We start from the raw sequence: 23,783 nt of genomic DNA on the forward strand, positions 1-23,783 counted from the left end.
TACTCCCTAACCCCCTCCCCAAACTGTATAAACCCTAACCCTCCCATAATCCGTATAAACCCTAACCCCTCCCATAATCCGTATACACCCTAACCCTCCTATAATCCGTATCAACCTTAACCCCCATCACATGTATACTTCCTAACCCTCCCCAAATCCGTATAAACCCTAACCCTCCCATAATCCGTATAAACCCTAACCCCTCCCATAATCCGTATACTAAACCCTAACCCTCCCATAATCCGTATAAACCTCCTAACCCCTCCCATAATCCGTTTAAACCCTAACCCTCTCATTACCTGTATACTCCCTAACCCTCCCATAATCCGTATAAACCCTAACCCTCCCATAATCCGTATACACCCTAACCCTCCTATAATCCGTATCAACCCTTAACCCCCATCACCTGTATACTTCCTAACCCTCTCCCAAATCCGTATAAACCCTAACCCTCCCATAATCCGTATAAACCCTAACCCTCCCATAATCCGTATACCCTAACCCCTCCCATAATCCGTATAAACCCTAACCCCCCCATCATCCGTATAAACCCTAACCCTCCTTTAATCCATCCGTATAAACCCTAACCCCTCCTTTAATCCATCCGTATAAACCCTAACCCTCCCATAATCCGTATAAACCCTAACCCCTCCTATAATCCATCCGTATAAACCCTAACCCACCCACCCACCCCTACCCCTAATCCGGATAAACCCCCTACCCCTCATATAACCAGTATACGTCCTACCCCTCCGAAGCTCCGTACACTCCCTAACCCCGCCTATAATGCGCGCTTCCTGATCCTTCCCATAATCCGTGTACTCTTACTCCCTCCCATAACCCGTACTCTCTCTAAGCCCTCCCTAACCCCTTCTACTCCCTGAGCCCGACTACGCTCGGTACGCTCCGAACTCTCTAACCAGGCCCCAACTCGGGTTTTTTAAACTCTCTATCCCAACAGTTACTCAGCAAACTCCCCATTCCCCACCCTGGGGCAGACCGATATCTCAGGGTCGACCTCCACCATCTCGGTGGTGCTGGGGTTGTGGAGGCCGTGGTTGGTGAAGTCGTTGGTTGGACGATTTTTTATGTAGTATTTGGAGCCGGTCCTGTTGAGGCCCTCCTTCCGACTCCGGGCCCGCATCAGGAAGCAGATCGTGACGGAGGTAAGGACATTGAGGAGGACCAGGAAACCCACGACGAAGACCACGATGTCCGACGTTGTGAGGGTGTTCTCCTCCAGGGGTGCCGCGGTCGTTGACGGCTCCTCCACCTTCTCTATCGTCAACACGACGCTGGCCTTGCCGAAAAAGTTCTCCGCGGTGTTGACTTCACGAGCGATGACCTGAAACATTGACGACCACTGTAACACCTTACGCCTGTATTTATATACCGTATATGACCGTCTATAAGCCGAATTTTGAGGACCAAAAAAACCAGTCTGTAGAAGTTATAATTATTGGTAACTGCCAGTTGTCTGTGGTCTGTGTTTGCCGCGATTAGGACCCCATCGCGGGGGATCGACTTATGCACGAAACATACCATTTTGACACTGATTTTAAGGGTCAAGTTTGGGGGTCGTCTTATCCATGGGGTCGTCTCATAGACGGTCATATACGGTATGCATAGATCTTCATTTACAAATGTATACACGTGCGTTCACATATTGCGTTTATACGTGGCTTGTGCATACATGTGTGTGTATGTATGTTACTTTGTTGTGTATATATGTGCGTTTATATTTGTATATATGTGTGTTTATATTTGCATACATGTGCGTTTATATATGTATACATGTGTGTTTATATTTGTATACATGTGCGTTTATATATGCATACATGTGTGTTTATATTTGTATACATGTGCGTTTATATATGCATACATGTGTGTTTATATTTGTATATATGTGCGTTTATATATGCATACATGTGTGTTTATATTTGTATATATGTGCGTTTATATATGTATATATGAGTGTTTATATTTGTATATATGTGCGTTTATATATGTATACATGTGTGTTTATATTGTATATATGTGCGTTTATATATGTATACATGTGTGTTTATATATGCATACATGAGTGTTTATATATGTATACATGTGTGTTTATATTTGTATATATGTGCGTTTATATATGTATACATGTGTGTTTATATTTGTATATATGTGCGTTTATATATGTATACATGTGTGTTTATATATGTATATATGTGCGTTTATATATGTATACATGTGTGTTTATATTGTATATATGTGCGTTTATATATGTATACATGTGTGTTTATATATGCATACATGAGTGTTTATATATGTATATATGTGTGTTTATATTTGTATATATGTGCGTTTATATATGTATACATGTGTGTTTATATTTGTATATATGTGCGTTTATATATGTATACATGTGTGTTTATATTTGTATATATGTGCGTTTATATATGTATACATGTGTGTTTATATTTGTATATATGTGTGTTTATATATGTATACATGTGTGTTTATATTTGTATATATGTGTGTTTATATATGTATACATGTGTGTTTATATTTGTATATATGTGCGTTTATATATGTATACATGTGTGTTTATATTTGTATATATGTGCGTTTATATATGTATACATGTGTGTTTATATTTGTATATATGTGTGTTTATATATGTATACATGAGTGTTTATATTTGTATATATGTGCGTTTATATATGTATGCATACATGTGCGTTTATATATGTGCGCTTATATGCATACATGTGTGTTTATATTTGTATATATGTGCGTTTATATATGTATATATGTGTGTTTATATATGTATACATGTGTTTTATATATGTGTCCATGTGTGTTGTGTGTACACACATTCTGTGTATATATGTCCGTTTACATATGTGCATTTGTGTGTTTGTATATGTGTAATGTGTGTTGTATATAGCGTGTAGTCATGCCACTATCAGCATCATGTTCGTCAACTTACTTCAAACGTGACGTGCGTCTGTCCCAAAGCTCGAAGAGCCGACGCGTCCACCACTCTGATCAGAACGTTAGCCTCTGAGAACACTTCTCTCGGGCTGGGTTCGAATATGGTCAAGAGTTGTCCCCCTTGTTCTATACTCAATACAAATGTTGCACTTTTCCCTGTCTGAAAGTCAAGAAATAACCGTCAGAGCTGCGACTGAGAAAGCAGAAACTATCAAAGATGCCAAATTCATTTTACATGTTTTGAAGACAGCGTCGCTTAGTGGTTCAACATTACACAGTTCCTACTGCTGTTACGTAGCCTACTACAAATGGTGGAACATACATGTAGACTGAATTGTACGCGCCCAAGGCAAGTTAGGTAATCACCAGCGTAAAATCTTCAAGCAGCATTGAATTAACAAAAGACAATAACTATACCGTCCTCGAGCATTAAACTAGAGTTATGTTACCTGGTTGCGTTTGCTTTTTGCGGTTCGAGATAATATACTAGTGAAAAGAGGTTGAAGAACAACTTATTCCACCCTCTTTACTCTAACTGATCTGTCGTGGCAGGGTATTTGAACTATAGTAGTATAAAATAATGGGATTTTCTTTAACGTCTTTTGAGTACTATATTTCACATCCCCTGAATAGAAGGTCAGAACTGTTACTTTGGCCTCTGTGCAACAATTCCTGACAGCTTCACTGACTTCAAATAGGTGATGATATCTGTCATAGCCATTAGGGCTTCCACGGGTACTCGAGTACTCGAGGACGAGTCGGGTTTAGCTGGACTCGAGTCCATTTTCAAGGACTCGAGGACCCGAAAAGGGGAGATAACTCGAATTATTGACGTTGACAGACTGCCTGCCATGTGCTAACTAGCCATGGAATAACATTCACCAGAATTACATTGCCCACGAACAGTTATTGTAACCCATGGCGATCGGAACGCTAAGTCATTGTTGAAGTATGGGAGATACGATCACCTCAGCTCTTCGATTGCTTAGTAAAACGTGGTCTGTATCATAAAAGTAGGACATGTTTGGGCTAGGGTTTAGGTTTTAAGTATAGGGTTAATCATTATACATTTATTTAACATTTTCGCACAGGTCATTCCTAAATCTGCTTGCACATCACCTGGTCATTGTCATAGACTTGCATGTACCCATCTCCTTCAAAGTAGATGAGCGAGTTGTCGGGGATGTCGCTCCTGACGAATGCCGTATAGGGGGTAGATGTATTGAAAGTGGGGGCGTTGTCGTTTACGTCTTCCACGGTGGCGTAGACGTTGACAGTCTTCGTGATGTTGCCGTACTGGGGCCACGTCTCGTTCAGTTCAGTTGCCTGAGGAAATGGCGGAGGTAATCACTGTCTTACATGTACATATAGTAAATTATACCGTTCGTAATGGGAATAGTAGCTGGTCTTGGACTCTCCAAACTTAACGATGATAACGTATTGTAGCCTAAAACCAACTAAGGCAGAAATAGCCTGATTCCCAGTAATGCATGGCTTCACGACTTCGCCACACTTCAGACATCTCTGTCACAGCTGAACTTGGGCTATCGTTAGGCGGTAAATTAGGACATCGTTTCACAAAGTACTCGTTATACGGGTATACCTGTGAACGGGAATCGAACCGACGCCCTGTATTTAGTACATTGCGGATTGCAGTACCATAACCACTGGGCCAGCCGTCGAAGCAGCAAGGTCGAGTTGACGAACAGAGACAGGAACAGACACGGATGACCTTACCTGTACCAGAAGGTCAAACACGCCGTTGACGTCGATGACGTCGGGTGCTTCCCTGTCCAGAGACTGCTTCGTTGTAATGACGCCACTAGTCGCATCAATGAAGAACAGTTCCGTGTTGCCTGTATAATTTTTGATGTAACATGTAACATTACACTAAAACTCTACGGAGAAACAGTATACTAAGACATATGACATACTTTAACAGATGATATCCAGACAGACTTCAATTACCTGTCGTCTGTTTACAGAAGAGTAGAGATTCCTACCTTCTATAATGGCGTATTCTACGGAGTTAGGAACACCCCTGTCGCCGTCTTCAGCCTGAACTTGTATCACGGATGTGTCCTGAAGGCGAAGTCAGATATGTATCAATGAGCAAATGGATTTTGGCGAAAACTGAGACAGTCAGCCATAAAGTTCTGAATATTGATATGTAAACTAAAAACAGTCGGTAATGTTTTATGTTTCCATACCCAATACACAGTGTTCTAAACAGCGAGTACGGCTTGGGGTGTTATCTACACGTGTATAGTACCTACAGAGGTGTTATCTACCAGTGTATAGTAGATACACGGGTGTTATCTACAGTGTATAGTAGCTACACGGGTGTTATCTACCAGTGTATAGTACCTACACGGGTGTTATCTACCAGTGTATAGTAGATACACGGGTGTTATCTACCAGTGTATAGTAGCTACACGGGTGTTATCTACCAGTGTATAGTAGCTACACGGGTGTTATCTACCAGTGTCTAGTAGATACACGGGTGTTATCTACCAGTGTATAGTAGATACACGGGTGTTATCTACCAGTGTATAGTAGCTACACGGGTGTTATCTAGAAGTGTATAGTAGATACACGGGTGTTATCTACAATGTATAGTAGCTACACGGGTGTTATCTACAGTGTATAGTAGCTACACGGGTGTTATCTACCAGTGTATAGTAGCTACAGAGGTGTTATCTACCAGTGTATAGTAGATACATGGGTGTTATCTACCAGTGTATAGTAGCTACACGGGTGTTATCTACCAGTGTATAGTAGATACACGGGTGTTATCTACAAGTGTATAGTAGACACACGGGTGTTATCTAGAAGTGTATAGTAGATACACGGGTGTTATCTAGAAGTGTATAGTAGCTACACGGGTGTTATCTTTCAGTGTATAGTAGCTACACGGGTGTTATCTACCAGTGTATAGTAGATACACGGGTGTTATCTACCAGTGTATAGTAGATACACGGGTGTTATCTACCAGTGTATAGTAGCTACACGGGTGCTATCTACAGTGTATAGTAGCTACACGAGTGTTATCTACCAGTGTATAGTAGCTACACGGGTGTTATCTACCAGTGTATAGTAGATACATGGGTGTTATCTACCAGTGTATAGTAGCTACACGGGTGTTATCTACCAGTGTATAGTAGATACACGGGTGTTATCTACCAGTGTATAGTAGACACACGGGTGTTATCTAGAAGTGTATAGTAGATACACGGGTGTTATCTACCAGTGTATAGTAGCTACACGGGTGTTATCTACCAGTGTATAGTAGCTACACGGGTGTTATTTACCAGTGTATAGTAGATACACGAGTGTTATCTAGAAGTGTATAGTAGATACACGGGTGTTATCTACAGTGTATGGTAGATACACGGGTGTTATCTACCAGTGTATAGTAGACACACGGGTGTTATCTAGAAGTGTATAGTAGATACACGGGTGTTATCTACCAGTGTATAGTAGATACACGGGTGTTATCTACCAGTGTATAGTAGCTACACGGGTGTTATTTACCAGTGTATAGTAGATACACGAGTGTTATCAAGAAGTGTATAGTAGATACACGGGTGTTATCTACAGTGTATGGTAGATACACGGGTGTTATCTACCAGTGTATAGTAGCTACACGGGTGTTATCTACCAGTGTATAGTAGATACACGGGTGTTATCTACCAGTGTATAGTAGCTACACGGGTGTTATCTACAGTGTATAGTAGCTACACGGGTGTTATCTACCAGTGTATAGTAGATACATGGGTGTTATTTACCAGTGTATAGTAGACACACGGGTGTTATCTACAAGTGTATAATAGATACACGGGTGTTATCTACCAGTGTATAGTAGATACACGGGTGTTATCTACCAGTGTATAGTAGCTACACGGGTGTTATTTACCAGTGTATAGTACGGGTGCTACACGACGTGTTATCTACCAGTGTATAGTAGCTACACGGGTGTTATCTACCAGTGTATAGTAGATACATGGGTGTTATCTACCAGTGTATAGTAGCTACACGGGTGTAATCTACCAGTGTATAGTAGATACACGGGTGTTATCTACCAGTGTATAGTAGACACACGGGTGTTATCTAGAAGTGTATAGTAGATACACGGGTGTTATCTACCAGTGTATAGTAGCTACACGGGTGTTATCTACCAGTGTATAGTAGCTACACGGGTGTTATTTACCAGTGTATAGTAGATACACGAGTGTTATCTAGAAGTGTATAGTAGATACACGGGTGTTATCTACAGTGTATGGTAGATACACGGGTGTTATCTACCAGTGTATAGTAGACACACGGGTGTTATCTAGAAGTGTATAGTAGATACACGGGTGTTATCTACCAGTGTATAGTAGATACACGGGTGTTATCTACCAGTGTATAGTAGCTACACGGGTGTTATTTACCAGTGTATAGTAGATACACGAGTGTTATCTAGAAGTGTATAGTAGATACACGGGTGTTATCTACAGTGTATGGTAGATACACGGGTGTTATCTACCAGTGTATAGTAGCTACACGGGTGTTATCTACCAGTGTATAGTAGCTACACGGGTGTTATCTACCAGTGTATAGTAGATACATGGGTGTTATCTACCAGTGTAAAGTAGCTACACGGGTGTTATCTACCAGTGTATAGTAGATACACGGGTGTTATCTACCAGTGTATAGTAGACACACGGGTGTTATCTAGAAGTGTATAGTAGATACACGGGTGTTATCTACCAGTGTATAGTAGCTACACGGGTGTTATCTACCAGTGTATAGTAGCTACACGGGTGTTATTTACCAGTGTATAGTAGATACACGAGTGTTATCTAGAAGTGTATAGTAGATACACGGGTGTTATCTACAGTGTATGGTAGATACACGGGTGTTATCTACCAGTGTATAGTAGACACACGGGTGTTATCTAGAAGTGTATAGTAGATACACGGGTGTTATCTACCAGTGTATAGTAGATACACGGGTGTTATCTACCAGTGTATAGTAGCTACACGGGTGTTATCTACAGTGTATAGTAGCTACACGGGTGTTATCTACCAGTGTATAGTAGATACATGGGTGTTATTTACCAGTGTATAGTAGACACACGGGTGTTATCTACAAGTGTATAATAGATACACGGGTGTTATCTACCAGTGTATAGTAGATACATGGGTGTTATCTACCAGTGTATAGTAGCTACACGGGTGTTAATTACCAGTGTATAGTAGCTACACGAGTGTTATCTAGAAGTGTATAGTAGATACACGGGTGGTATCTACAGTGTATAGTAGCTCCACGGGTGTTATCTACCAGTGTATAGTAGCTACACGGGTGTTATCTACCAGTGTATAGTAGATACACGGGTGTTATCTACCAGTGTATAGTAGCTACACGGGTGTTATCTACCAGTGTATAGTAGATACGCGGGTGTTATCTACCAGTGTAAAGTAGATACACGGGTGTTATCTACCAGTGTATAGTAGACACACGGGTGTTATCTAGAAGTGTATAGTAGATACACGGGTGTTATCTACAGTGTATAGTAGCTACACGGGTGTTATCTACCAGTGTATAGTAGATACACGGGTGTTACCTAGAAGTGTATAGTACCTACACGGGTGTTGTCTACAGTGTATGGTAGATACACGGGTGTTATCTACCAGTGTATAGTAGATACACGGGTGTTATCTACCAGTGTATAGTAGATACACGGGTGTTAGCTACCAGTGTATAGTACCTACAGAGGTGTTATCTACAGTGTATAGTAGATACACGGGTGTTATCTACCAGTGTATAGTAGATACACGAGTGTTATCTAGAAGTGTATAGTAGATACACGGGTGTTATATACAGTGTATAGTAGCTACACGGGTGTTATCTACCAGTGTATAGTACCTACAGAGGTGTTATCTACCAGTGTATAGTAGATACACGGGTGTTATCTACAGTGTATAGTAGCTACACGGGTGTTATCTACCAGTGTATAGTACCTACACGGGTGTTATCTACCAGTGTATTGTAGATACACGGGTGTTATCTACCAGTGTATAGTAGATACACGGGTGTTATCTACCAGTGTATAGTAGATACACGGGTGTTAGCTACCAGTGTATAGTAGCTACACGGGTGTTATCTACCAGTGTATAGTCGATACACGGGTGTTATCTACCAGTGTATAGTAGACACACGGGTGTTATCTACCAGTGTATAGTAGATACACGGGTGTTATCTACCAGTGTATAGTACCTACACGGGTGTTATCTACCAGTGTATAGTAGACACACGGGTGTTATCTAGAAGTGTATAGTAGATACACGGGTGTTATCTACCAGTGTATAGTAGATACACGGGTGTTATCTACCAGTGTATAGTAGCTACACGGGTGTTATCTACAGTGTATAGTAGCTACACGGGTGTTATCTACCAGTGTATAGTAGATACATGGGTGTTATTTACCAGTGTATAGTAGACACACAGGTGTTATCTACAAGTGTATAATAGATACACGGGTGTTATCTACCAGTGTATAGTAGATACACGGGTGTTATCTACCAGTGTATAGTAGCTACACGGGTGTTAATTACCAGTGTATAGTAGCTACACGAGTGTTATCTAGAAGTGTATAGTAGATACACGGGTGGTATCTACAGTGTATAGTAGCTCCACGGGTGTTATCTACCAGTGTATAGTAGCTACACGGGTGTTATCTACCAGTGTATAGTAGATACACGGGTGTTATCTACCAGTGTATAGTAGCTACACGGGTGTTATCTACCAGTGTATAGTAGATACACGGGTGTTATCTACCAGTGTAAAGTAGATACACGGGTGTTATCTACCAGTGTATAGTAGACACACGGGTGTTATCTAGAAGTGTATAGTAGATACACGGGTGTTATCTACAGTGTATAGTAGATACACGGGTGTTATCTACCAGTGTATAGTAGATACACGGGTGTTACCTAGAAGTGTATAGTACCTACACGGGTGTTGTCTACAGTGTATAGTAGATACACGGGTGTTATCTACCAGTGTATAGTAGATACACGGGTGTTATCTACCAGTGTATAGTAGATACACGGGTGTTAGCTACCAGTGTATAGTACCTACAGAGGTGTTATCTACAGTGTATAGTAGATACACGGGTGTTATCTACCAGTGTATAGTAGATACACGAGTGTTATCTAGAAGTGTATAGTAGATACACGGGTGTTATATACAGTGTATAGTAGCTACACGGGTGTTAGCTACCAGTGTATAGTACCTACAGAGGTGTTATCTACCAGTGTAAAGTAGATACACGGGTGTTATCTACCAGTGTATAGTAGACACACGGGTGTTATCTAGAAGTGTATAGTAGATACACGGGTGTTATCTACAGTGTATAGTAGATACACGGGTGTTATCTACCAGTGTATAGTAGATACACGGGTGTTACCTAGAAGTGTATAGTACCTACACGGGTGTTGTCTACAGTGTATAGTAGATACACGGGTGTTATCTACCAGTGTATAGTAGATACACGGGTGTTATCTACCAGTGTATAGTAGATACACGGGTGTTAGCTACCAGTGTATAGTACCTACAGAGGTGTTATCTACAGTGTATAGTAGATACACGGTTGTTATCTACCAGTGTATAGTAGATACACGAGTGTTATCTAGAAGTGTATAGTAGATACACGGGTGTTATATACAGTGTATAGTAGCTACACGGGTGTTAGCTACCAGTGTATAGTACCTACAGAGGTGTTATCTACCAGTGTATAGTAGATACACGGGTGTTATCTACAGTGTATAGTAGCTACACGGGTGTTATCTACCAGTGTATAGTACCTACACGGGTGTTATCTACCAGTGTATAGTAGATACACGGGTGTTATCTACCAGTGTATAGTAGATACACGGGTGTTAGCTACCAGTGTATAGTACCTACAGAGGTGTTATCTACCAGTGTATATTAGATACACAGGTGTTATCTACCAGTGTATAGTAGCTACACGAGTGTTATCTACCAGTGTATAGTAGATACACGGGTGTTATCTACCAGTGTATAGTAGATACACGGGTGTTATCTAGAAGTGTATAGTAGATACACGGGTGTTATCTACAAGTTTATAGTAGACACACGGGTGTTATCTAGAAGTGTATAGTAGATACACGGGTGTTATCTACCAGTGTATAGTAGATACACGGGTATTATCTACAGTGTATAGTAGACAAACGGATGTTATCTACAGTGTATAATAGCTACACTGGTGTTATCTACAGTGTATAGTAGATACATGGGTGTTATCTACCAGTGTATAGTAGCTACACGGGTGTTATCTACAGTGTATAGTAGATACACGGGTGTTATCTACCAGTGTATAATAGCTATATGGGTGTTATCTACAGTGTATAGTAGAAACACGAGTGTTATCTACAGTGTATAGTAGCTACACGGGTGTTATCTACCAGTGTATTGTAGATACACGGGTGTTATCTATCAGTGTATAGTAGATACACGGGTGTTAGCTACCAGTGTATAGTACCTACAGAGGTGTTATCTACCAGTGTATAGTAGATACACGGGTGTTATCTACCAGTGTATAGTAGATACACGGGTGTTATCTAGAAGTGTATAGTAGATACACGGGTGTTATCTACAAATGTATAGTAGACACACGGGTGTTATCTAGAAGTGTATAGTAGATACACGGGTGTTATCTACCAGTGTATAGTAGATACACGGGTATTATCTACAGTGTATAGTAGACAAACGGGTGTTATCTACAGTGTATAATAGCTACACTGGTGTTATCTACAGTGTATAGTAGATACATGGGTGTTATCTACCAGTGTATAGTAGCTACACGGGTGTTATCTACAGTGTATAGTAGATACACGGGTGTTATCTACCAGTGTATAATAGCTATATGGGTGTTATCTACAGTGTATAGTAGAAACACGGGTGTTATCTACAGTGTATAGTAGCTACACGGGTATTATCTACCAGTGTATAGTAGATACAAGAGTGTTATCTACCAGTGTATAGTAGATACACGGGTGTTATCTACCAGTGTATAGTAGATACACGGGTGTTATCTACAGTGTATAGTAGATACATGGGTGTTATCTACCAGTGTATAATAGCTATATGGGTGTTATCTACCAGTGTATAGTAGAAACACGGGTGTTATCTACAGTGTATAGTAGCTACACGGGTATTATCTACCAGTGTATAGTAGATACAAGAGTGTTATCTACCAGTGTATAGTAGAAACACGGGTGTTATCTACCAGTGTATAGTAGTAACAGGGATGTTATCTAGAGGGTATAGTAGCTATACCACGTGTATAGCAGCTACATGTGTTTTACCAACCACGTGTAAAGTAGCTACAAGGGAGTTATCTAAACCGTGTACAGTCACAGAGATGATCGCAACTACGCGTACGGTTACAGAGATGCTCTCCCCTACGTGTACACATACAGGGATGCTGTCTACCACGTATACAGCTAAAGGGGTGATCTCTACCACGTATACAGCTACAGGGATGATCTCTAGCACGTGTACAGATACGTGGATGCTCTCTACCACGTATACAGCTCCATGGATGTTCTCTAACACGTGTACAGCTACAGGGATGTTCTCTACCACGTGTACAACTACATGGATGTTCTCTACCACGTATACAGCTAAAGGGATGATCTCTACCACGTGTACAGCTACATGGATGTTTTCTACAACGTATACAGCTACTGGGATGTTCTCTACCACGTATACAGCTACAGGGATGTTCTCAACCACGTATACAGCTACAGGGATGATCTCAACCACGTGTACAGCTACAGGGATGTTCTCTACCACGTATACATCTACAGGGATGTTCTCTACCACGTGTACAGCTACAGGGATGATCTCTACCACGTATACAGTTACATGGATGTTCTCTACCACGTATACAGCTACATGGATGTTCTCTACCACGTGTACAGCAACATGAATGTTCTCTAGCACGTATACATCTACAGGGATGCTCTCTACCACGTGTACAGCTACAGGGATGCTCTCTACCACGTATAGAGCTACAGGGATGATCTCTACCACGTGTACAGCTACATGGATGTTCTCTACCACGTGTACAGCTACATGGATGTTCTCTACCACGTATACAGCTACAGGGATGATTTCTACCACGTGTACAGCTACTGGAGTGCTCTCTACCACGTGTACACATACAGGGATGCTCTGCACTACGTATACAGCTACAGGGATGATCTCTACCACGTGTACAGCTATAGGGATGCTCTCCAGCACGTGTACAGATACATGGATGATCTCTTCCACGTGTACACATACAGGGATGCTCTCTACCACGTATACAGATACAGGGATAGTGTCTACCACGTGTACAGATACAGGGATGCTCTCTACCACGTGTACAGATACCGGGATGCTCTCTACCACGCATTCACATAAAGGGATGCTCTCTACCACGTGTACAGCTACAGGTATGATCTCTAGCACGTGTACAGCTACAGTTATGATCTCTACCACGTGTACAGCTACAGGGATGATCTCTAACACGTATACAGCTACAGGGATGATCTCTACCACGTGTATAGCTACAGGGATGTTCTCTACCACGTGTACAGCTACAGGGATGTTCTCTACCACGCGTACAGCTGCATGGATGTTCTCTACCACGTATACAGCTACAGGGATGCTCTCTACCACGTGTACAGCTACTGGGATGTTCTCTACCACGTATACAGCTACAGGGATGATCTCTACCACGTATACAGCTACATGGATGCTCTCTACCACGTATACAGCTACAGGGATGCTCTCTACCACGTGTAGAGCTACAGGGATGCTCTCTACTACGTATACAGCTACAGGGATGATCTCAACCACGTGTACAGCTACAGGGATGTTCTCTACCACGTATACATCTACAGGGATGTTCTCTACCACGTGTACAGCTACAGGGATGATCTCTACCACGTGTACAGCAACATGGATGTTCTCTAGCACGTATACATCTACAGGGATGATCTCTACCACGTGTACAGCTACTGGAATGCTCTCTACCACGTGTACACATACAGGGATGCTCTGCACTACGTATACAGCTACAGGGATGATCTCTACCACGTGTACAGCTATAGGGATGCTCTCCAGCACGTGTACAGATACATGGATGATCTCTTCCACGTGTAAACATACAGGGATGCTCTCTACCACGTATACAGATACAGGGATGTTCTCTACCACGCGTACAGCTACATGGATGTTCTCTACCACGTATACAGCTACAGGGATGCTCTCTACCACGTGTACAGCTACAGGGATGTTCTCAACCACGTATACAGCTACAGGGATGATCTCTACCACGTATACAGCTACATGGATGCTCTCTACCACGTATACAGCTACAGGGATGCTCTCTACCACGTGTAGAGCTACAGGGATGCTCTCTACTACGTATACAGCTACAGGGATGCTCTCTACCACGTGTACAGCTACAGGGATGCGTTCTAGCACGTGTGCAGATACATGGATGGTCTCTACGACGTGTTCAGATACAGGGATGATCTCTACCACGTATACAGCTACAGGCATGATCTCTACCACTTGTACACGTACAGGGATGCTCTCTACCACGTGTACAGCTACAGTTATGATCTCTACCACGTGTACAGCTACAGGGATGATCTCTAACACGTATACAGCTACAGGGATGATCTCTACCACGTGTATAGCTACAGGGATGTTCTCTACCACGTGTACAGCTACAGGGATTTTCTCTACCACGTGTACAGCTACTGGGATGTTCTCTACCACGTATACATCTACAGGGATGTTCTCTACCACGTATACAGCTACAGGGATGTTCTCTACCACGTGTACATCTACAGGGATGTTCTCTACCACGTATACAGCTACTGGGATGTTCTCTACCACGTATACAGCTACAGGGATGATCTCTACCACGTGTACAGCTACAGGGATGTTCTCTACCACGTGTACAGCTACATGGATGATCTCTACCACGTGTACAGCTACAGGGATGATCTCTACCACGTATACAGCTACAGGGATGATCTCTACCACGTATACAGCTACAGGGATGTTCTCTACCACGTGTACAGCTACAGGGATGTTATCTACCACGTATACATCTACAGGGATGCTCTCTACCACGTGTTCAGCTACAGGGATGATCTCTACCACGTGTACAGCTACAGGGATGTTCTCTAACACGTATACAGCTACAGGGATGATCTCTACCACGTGTACAGCTACATGGATGATCCCTACCACGTATACAGCTACAGGGATGATCTCAACCACGTATACAGCTACAGGGATGTTCTCTACCACGTGTACAGCTACAGGGATGTTCTCTACCACGTGTACAGCTACATGGATGTTCTCTACCAGGTATACAGCTACACGGATGTTCTCTACCACGTATACAGCTACAGGGATGATCTCTACCACGTGTACAGCTACAGGGATGTTCTCTACCACGTGTACAGCTACATGGATGTTCTCTACCACGTATACAGCTACAGGGATGATCTCTACCACGTGTACAGCTACTGGAATGCTCTCTACCACGTGTACACATACAGGGATGCTCTGCACCACGTATACAGCTACTGGGATGATCTCTACCATGTATACAGCTACATGGATGTTCTCTACCACGTCTTCACATACAGGGATGATCTCTACCACGTGTACAGCTACTGGGATGCTCTCTAGCACGTGTATAGCTACAGGGATGCTCTCTACCACGTATACAGCTATATGGATGCTCTCTACGACGTATACAGCTACAGGGATGTTCTCTACCACGTATACAGCTACAGGGATGCTCTCTACTACGTATACAGCTACAGGGATGCTCTCTACCACGTGTACAGTTACAGGGATGCTCTCTAGCACGTGTACAGATACATGGATGTTCTCTACCACGTGTTCAGGTACAGGGATGATCTCTACCACGTATACAGCTACAGGCATGATCTCTACCACTTGTACACATACAGGGATGCTCTCTACCACGTGTACAGCTACAGGGATGATCTCTACCACGTGTACAGCTACAGGGATGCTCTCCAGCACGTGTACAGATACATGGATGATCTCTTCCACGTGTTCACATACAGGGATGCTCTCTACCACGTATACAGATACAGGGATAGTGTCTACCACGTGTACAGATACAGGGATGCTCTCTACCACGTGTACAGATACCGGGATGCTCTCTACCACGCATTCACATAAAGGGATGCTCTCTACCACGTGTACAGCTACAGGGATGCTCTCTACCACGTGTACACATACAGGGATGCTCTCTACCACGTATACAGCTACAAGGATGGTCTCTACCTCGTGTATAGCTACAAGGATGCTCTCTACCACGTATACAGATACAGGGATGCTCTCTAGAACGTGTACAGATACAGGGATGCTCTCTAACACGTGTACAGATACAGGGATGATGTAACATACTGCGGGAGAGTTCTCCACCACGGCTGCCCTGTAGACGTCAAACAGGAAGAAGGGCGGCGTGTCCTGTACGTCCTGTACAAGGACCTCCAGTGTTGTAGTGTCGTTCAGCCCATCCTGGTCCTGTAACATGGATGTCATCAGGAACACTACCTTCTTACTACATTCATACACCTCGTGTCCTGGTCCTACAACATGGATGTCATCAGGAACACTACCTTCTTACTACATTCATACACCTCGTGTCCTGGTTCTACAACATGGATGTCATCAGGAACACTACCTTCTTACTACATTCATACACCTCGTGTCCTGGTCCTACAACATGGATGTCATCAGGAACACTACCTTCTTACTACATTCATACACCTCGTGTCCTGGTCCTACAACATGGATGTCATCAGGAACACTACCTTCTTACTACATTCATACACCCTCGTGTCCTGGTTCTACAACAAGGATGTCATCAGGAACACTACCTTCTTACTACATTCATACACCTCGTGTCCTGGTTCTACAACATGGATGTCATCAGGAACACTACCTTCTTTACTACATTCATACACCTCGTGTTCCTGGTCCTACAACATGGATGTCATCAGGAACACTACCTTCTTAGTACATTCATACACCTCGTGTCCTGGTCCTACAACATGGATGTCATCAGGAACACTACCTTCTTACTACATTCATACACTCGTGTCCTGGTCCTACAACATGGATGTCATCAGGAACACAACCTTCTTACTACATTCATACACCTCGTGTCCTGGTCCTACAACATGGATGTCATCAGGAACACTACCTTCTTACTACATTCATACACCTCGTGTCCTGGTCCTACAACATGGATGTCATCAGGAACACTACCTTCTTACTACATTCATACACCTCGTGTCCTGGTCCTACAACATGGATGTCATCAGGAACACTTCCTTCTTACTATATTCATACACCTCGTGTCCTGGTCCTACAACATGGATGTCATCACGAACACTACCTTCTTACTACATTCATACACCTCGTGTCCTGGTCCTACAACATGGATGTCATCACGAACACTACCTTCTTACTACATTCAAACATCTCGTGTCCTGATCCTACAACATGGATGTCATCAGGAACACTACCTTCTTACTACATTCAAACATCTCGTTAACTCTATTCACTGAACGACATGAGTGGAATATGTATTTATGAAATGATCTACACTGATATAATACTGTAAGGTGATGTGTGTGGGGTGACTTGATGGTGAGGTGAGGTGTTTGGGTGGTGTGTGTGAAATAAGAAGAAGTGACCAATTTTTGTTGTATCTCCTAAATGCCAGCCGCTAGGCAGAGCAGCAATTATCATGCGTCTTTAAACGGCCGGCCAGTGGTTGAGACGTTGTATTTCTGTGTTCCAGGAAGGTCATCAATTAGATTCTAGGCTTGTGTAGACTACGATTACCACATCGATTAAACCGATGCATGTTTGTAGCCCCTGGAGACCTGTTTACGTTCAATTGCTCTAAATTTACAATCCACTTGTCTTGAACTACGAATTACCGAGTATTAGCGATTGTTCAAGATAATCGGTAAGTAGTGCGCGTGCTGCCTGGGTGCATGCCTGCGTGCGTGGCTGCGTGCGTGCGTGCGCGTGTGTGTGTTGTGTGTTGTGTGTTGTGTGTGTACACAGAGTAAAGAGAACCGGGACTTCGAGGGGATTCTGACTGCAACCTACCGAGGCAGCTATGGTTACGGTGTAGGCGTTCCTCTTCTCATAGTCCAGACTTTGCACCAGGAAGATGTCGGCAGTGAACTCGCCAGTTTTGTTGACACCAAATATGCCATCAGTAACACTATCTGGGACCTGCAAATGTTGGCAATACTACAGTAACTTCTATAAGAGCCAAATTTGTAACATGTACAAATGAGACATGAGAAACCTTTGACGCCTCTCAAATTTCATCTTCTACGATTTAGTTTATAATATTTCCATTCTGTTTAGATAATTACCCTGGACCCATTAGTTAGTCTAATTTCGTTGTGACGTCACACCCTCTGTGACAGTTATACACTTGTAAATAATGGCGCATGCGTTAAATCTTAAAACAACATTGTCGTGATTATAAAGGAGTGTCAGTTGGAAGAGCTTTCTGTATTGAGCAGATGGAAGCTTAGAACTACAGATTGGAGTAACTTGCGGACACTTGTTGGACACTGACTAGCGATAACAGGTGGGAATCACGAATCAAAACCGCCCTGCCCTCCCGGCGTGGATGCCTCGATCCACTGTAAGTATGTACCAACACTCCAGGGTATGTGTGGGGACAGCTAGAGGTGTTGGAGGGATCTATATACATCAAACAGTAGTTGTAATGTGACAGTACCAGTGTGAAGTCTACTGTTGGGCCCATGTCGGGGTCGGGGGCGCTGACACCCGAGAAGATCACCTCGCCAACGTCCACGTTCTGGAAGTAGAGCGGTCAGTCAGTAGAGGCAGCTCGCATTACCATGTGTCATAGAAAACATGGCAGCTAGTAAATGCGTTATGGTATAAACATGCTGAGAGATATATGTCGAGGTTGTTGTCAACCATAACGTCAACTCAAATGCAAACGGTAATCTCCCTGACACTGGCAGGTTGGTTGTAGATTTCCCACTTCAGACACTAAAAATGTTATTACTGTTGGAAAAATGAAAACGTTGCAAGAGGGGCGGTGGGGTAGCCTAGTGTTTAAAGCGTTCGCTCGTCACGCAGAAGGCCCGGGTTCGATTCCGTCACATGGGTACAATGAATGTTATGTAATTGGTATCTTAACTAAACTCTTTAACAAGATTTTTCTATCAGGAACATTTCCGGCTGAATGGGGAAAGAGCATCATATGTCCAATGTTCAAATCCGGCAGCAAAGACGATCCTGGGAACTACAGAGGTATTTCCTTTATAAACACTGTTTGTAAAGTTTTTACATCAGTAATAAATACAAGACTTCAAACCTGGTGTGATGAAAAACAGGTTATTGATGAAACCCAGGCTGGGTTCAGACCCGGCTACTCGACCGTAGATAATATCTTTACGCTGCATGCAATGGCACAGAAGTACCTTAGAAGTAACTTTAGTAAAGCGTTCGATTGTATCAACCATGATATTCTACTGGAGAAGTTGAGAAGTGTTGGACTTCAAGGGAATTTTCATTACAACAGAAATACCAGATATATATGCTCTGCTCTTTGCCGACGATGTGTCATCTGTTGCCGACTCGACTGTACAATCACAACGAAAGATTACTGTTTTAGAAGAATTCTGTGACAAAACTGGGATGAAAATTAATTTGAATAAAACCAATATAATAGTTTTTAGAAACGGCGGACCCCTTCGATATTACGAGAAATGGCATTTTAAAGGCGAACAAATTGGAACGGTGAACCAGTACAGATATCTAGGAATTGTGTTTTCGCCGAAGCCGTCTTGGAGTAAGGCTCAAACTAGCATTGCTGCACAAGCACGAAAGGCTATTTTGGCTACATACCAATATCAAAGGAAGTTCGGTGATTTGCCTACAGTGATATGTTTAAGCTGTATGAGAGTATGGTGGTTCCAATATTGTGTTATGGTGCTGAGATGTGGGGAACGTCATTCAGTAAAATCACAGAAACCGTTCACACTTCATTCTGTAAGCGTTTTCTGGGTCTATCCAAGGCAACCCCCGCGAATATGGTACTCGGAGAGTGTGGGAAAATCCATCTCTAGAGTGTGTATATGACCAGAGACATCGTTTACTGGTGACATGCCATTCATCTTCATCCATCAAGACTACCACACCAAGCTTGCCTAATACTTAAATCAGCCTCAGATGCAGGGAGAAAAACTTGGGCTACAGACATAAAATCAATTCTATACAAACTTGGCTTCGGAATAGTCTGGATTCAGCAGGAAATACTGACATCTTAAACAACGATTAAACGATACTTTAACTCAAGACTGGCACTCCTCCTTGTATTCAAGCAATAAGTGTTCAACCTACCGATGTGTCAAATCTATGCTAAACGTTGAAGCATATCTGACACTTGACCTGCCCCTTCCACTACGCAGAATATTAGGTAAATTCCGATGTTCCAACTTTAAAATAGAAATCGAACTAGTAGGCCGACATAACAATATTCCGTGGGAAGAAGGATTATGCAAGAGATGCAAGAAAAATAACATTCATATCATCGAAGACGAGCTCCATGTGCTATTAAAGTGCCCATCCTACAGTGAAGTAAGGTAGACACATCTAAAACCATTCTATTTACAACATCCAACTATGAACATACTGAAAGCTCTACTATAATCAACAGGAGAAGCTTCTTTGCAGAATTTGTGTTATTTTCTTCCAAAAAATCAGAATTAAAGCATGCTGTATATCTGTTTCGTGTGTATAAATGTATATTTGGCCAATGGCCTTATACTGAAATAAATCTGTCTGCCTGTCTGTCTGTCTGTCTGACATGGGTACAATATGTGATGCCCATGTCTGACGTTCCCCCTCCGTGATGCTGCTGGAATATTACTAAAAGCGGCGTAAAAATCCAACTCACTCACGTTGTAAGAATGAACCTCAAACCCATGTATTTTATACCAAAATAAGCATGAAAACTCTCAACGGATAAATCACTTATCGCCTCATGTTGAAACATTTGATGTGAAAAGATTCTTGTGAGATTCTCCACGTAACAGAATGTGATTATAGTAACACGGGACTGCATATTACCTAGATGTGATTATAGTAACACGGGACTGCATATTACCTGTGATTATAGTAACACGGGACTGCATATTACCTAGATGTGATTATAGTAACACGGGACTGCATATTACCTAGATGTGATTATAGTAACACGGGACTGCATATTACCTAGATGTGATTATAGTAACACGGGACTGCATATTACCTAGATGTGATTATAGTAACACGGGACTGCATATTACCTAGATGTGATTATAGTAACACGGGACTGCATATTACCTAGATGTGATTATAGTAACACGGGACTGCATATTACCTAGATGTGATTATAGTAACACGGGACTGCATATTACCTAGATGTGATTATAGTAACACGGGACTGCATATTACCTAGATGTGATTATGGTAACACGGGACTGCATATTACCTAGATGTAATTATAGTAACACGGGACTGCATATTACCTAGATGTTATTAGACACTGACCTCAAGGGGTTCACATCTGTACGGCTTGTTGACGAAACTTGGCGGGTTATCGTTGACGTCAGTGATGCGTAACAGGGTAGATATTGTTACCTGAAATACCCCCACAACAGTGAGTACCAGCACAACACTCAGTGTGGGGACACATCGTTCTAGCTGTAACGGTGAATGACGTTATAATGAGCGCTTTCGACGGAAAATGTTATCATCATTTGCGGCAATGCCAATGAATATTACTGATGAAATACACCCTTAGTGATGATAAACATATCGCCAAACACGTATTATTTCCTATCAACGTGTTGCAGTCACGACAGAAGGGTTAATAGTCAAACGTTACCGCATCAAAGCCAGGGCTGTCTGCGCTGAAGAAAATCCTCCGTTCATATGGTTCCTGAAAACAGACACATGTTTGTTGTTCATGTACAAGCAGTTCTGATGTATGTCCAGCGCTATTTTATCTCTCTCTCTCATGCACATTTAAATATTGATCTATTTAGTCACTTAGCAGTGTGGGGTTTATTGGAGTTTATTTCATCTGGAACACCTCTTCGTATGCTTTGTTCACACAGAAGGCTTTCATCATGAAGACTCACGAAATCTCTGTCGAGTTCTGATGCGAGGGTGGCCTTAGCGTAGTAGGTGACGTTGTCACTTGAAACGGTTTCCGAAACGTTGACCAACATCGCAGTGTCGTCGCTAGCGGTCAGTATGGTGATGTCGTTACCCTCGGCTGTCAGATTCAGCAGCAGTGTACCTGGAAGTGCACGTGTCACGCTGTGTTCATAGTTCCATAGCTGTGTCAGAAAGGCTGAATGTTTCCAGAATGATCACGGGAAAGTGAGTTTGGGCATTACAGTATTCCACCAATAGACTCTGGTACCATTTCATTAATATGGGGTGCAGCTTGTACGGTATGATATATGTACACTGTACGCAGGTTACAAGGATCACGTTTGTAATGGCGTAATCTGTTTAAGTGTGGCTAACCGTGTTATTAGTTGATCTAAATGTGTTGTCATTGTCCAAATCACTTACCAGTCGGCGTGTCTTCACTAAGTTATTAGTTGATCTAAATATGTTGTCATTGTCCAAATCACTTACCAATCGGCGTGTCTTCACTAAGTTATTAGTTGATCTAAATATGTTGTCATTGTCCAAATCACTTACCAATCGGCGTGTCTTCACTAAGTTATTAGTTGATCTAAATATGTTGTCATTGTCCAAATCACTTACCAATCGGCGTGTCTTCACTAAGTTATTAGTTGATCTAAATATGTTGTCATTGTCCAAATCACTAAATAACCAATCGGCGTGTCTTCACTAAGTTATTAGTTGATCTAAATAAATGTTGTCGTGTCTTCATTAAGTTATTGTTGTCCAAATCACTTACCAATCGGCGTGTCTTCATTTAGTTATTAGTTGATCTAAATATGTTGTCATTGTCCAAATCACTAACCAATTTACCAATCGGCGTGTCTTCACTCAAGTTATTAGTTGATCTAAATATGTTGTCATTGTCCAAATCAACTGGCGTGTCTTAACTAAGTTATTAGTTGATCTAAATATGTTGTCATTGTCCAAATCACTTACCAATCGGCGTGTCTTCACTAAGTTATTAGTTGATCTAAATATGTTGTCATTGTCCAAATCACTTACCAATCGGCGTGTCTTCACTAAGTTATTAGTTGATCTAAATATGTTGTCATTGTCCAAATCACTTACCAATCGGCGTGTCTTCACTTAGAATGACTACTGGCGGTACATACCCCCACACTGGTATCGCTGCCTGTCCTGAAATGAGTAATATCCGACATATAGGATATACACGGCCTGGCCCATTACCAACAATACAAACCTGTGTAGTCATCTATCTCAATAAGTTGTTATTTGGGGTCATTCTCAAGTTATTTGGAGTCTAAAACATATTGGGAGTCAACTGTACCGTTACCTCCAACTTTGCACAGGAAGAACAGGGCATGGGGTTCTTGGGAGGCATTTAGAAGTTGGTGTTCAAGTAAATATATGGATGACAACTTCTTCTTTATTGTGTGTCACAACGTTTCTGGGCTATTCCTTGC

General features: G+C 42.2%; 1 protein-coding gene across 2 annotated transcripts in view; it reads right to left on the reverse strand.

Annotated features, from left to right (window-relative positions):
* Positions 1-782: 782 nt before the first annotated feature.
* LOC124259635 (protocadherin Fat 3-like) overlaps positions 783-23,783 on the reverse strand; it is a 28,510-nt gene continuing 5,509 nt past the window's right edge. For both annotated transcript variants that reach the window (XM_046693806.1, XM_046693807.1), the window contains exons 2-13: positions 23,428-23,496; positions 22,299-22,459; positions 22,043-22,096; positions 21,706-21,795; positions 18,878-18,958; positions 18,229-18,357; positions 16,507-16,626; positions 4,986-5,064; positions 4,720-4,838; positions 4,102-4,308; positions 2,978-3,142; positions 783-1,345 (exon numbers count right to left, since the gene is read on the reverse strand). In XM_046693806.1, the coding sequence (XP_046549762.1) occupies positions 962-1,345; positions 2,978-3,142; positions 4,102-4,308; positions 4,720-4,838; positions 4,986-5,064; positions 16,507-16,626; positions 18,229-18,357; positions 18,878-18,958; positions 21,706-21,795; positions 22,043-22,096; positions 22,299-22,459; positions 23,428-23,496 (1,658 nt within the window). In that variant the 3' untranslated portion in view covers positions 783-961. The remainder of the gene's footprint in view (positions 1,346-2,977; positions 3,143-4,101; positions 4,309-4,719; positions 4,839-4,985; positions 5,065-16,506; positions 16,627-18,228; positions 18,358-18,877; positions 18,959-21,705; positions 21,796-22,042; positions 22,097-22,298; positions 22,460-23,427; positions 23,497-23,783) is intronic.

Source organism: Haliotis rubra, unplaced genomic scaffold (assembly GCF_003918875.1).
Source record: "Haliotis rubra isolate DU_JTF1 unplaced genomic scaffold, ASM391887v1 Scf730, whole genome shotgun sequence".
NCBI lineage: Eukaryota > Metazoa > Mollusca > Gastropoda > Lepetellida > Haliotidae > Haliotis > Haliotis rubra.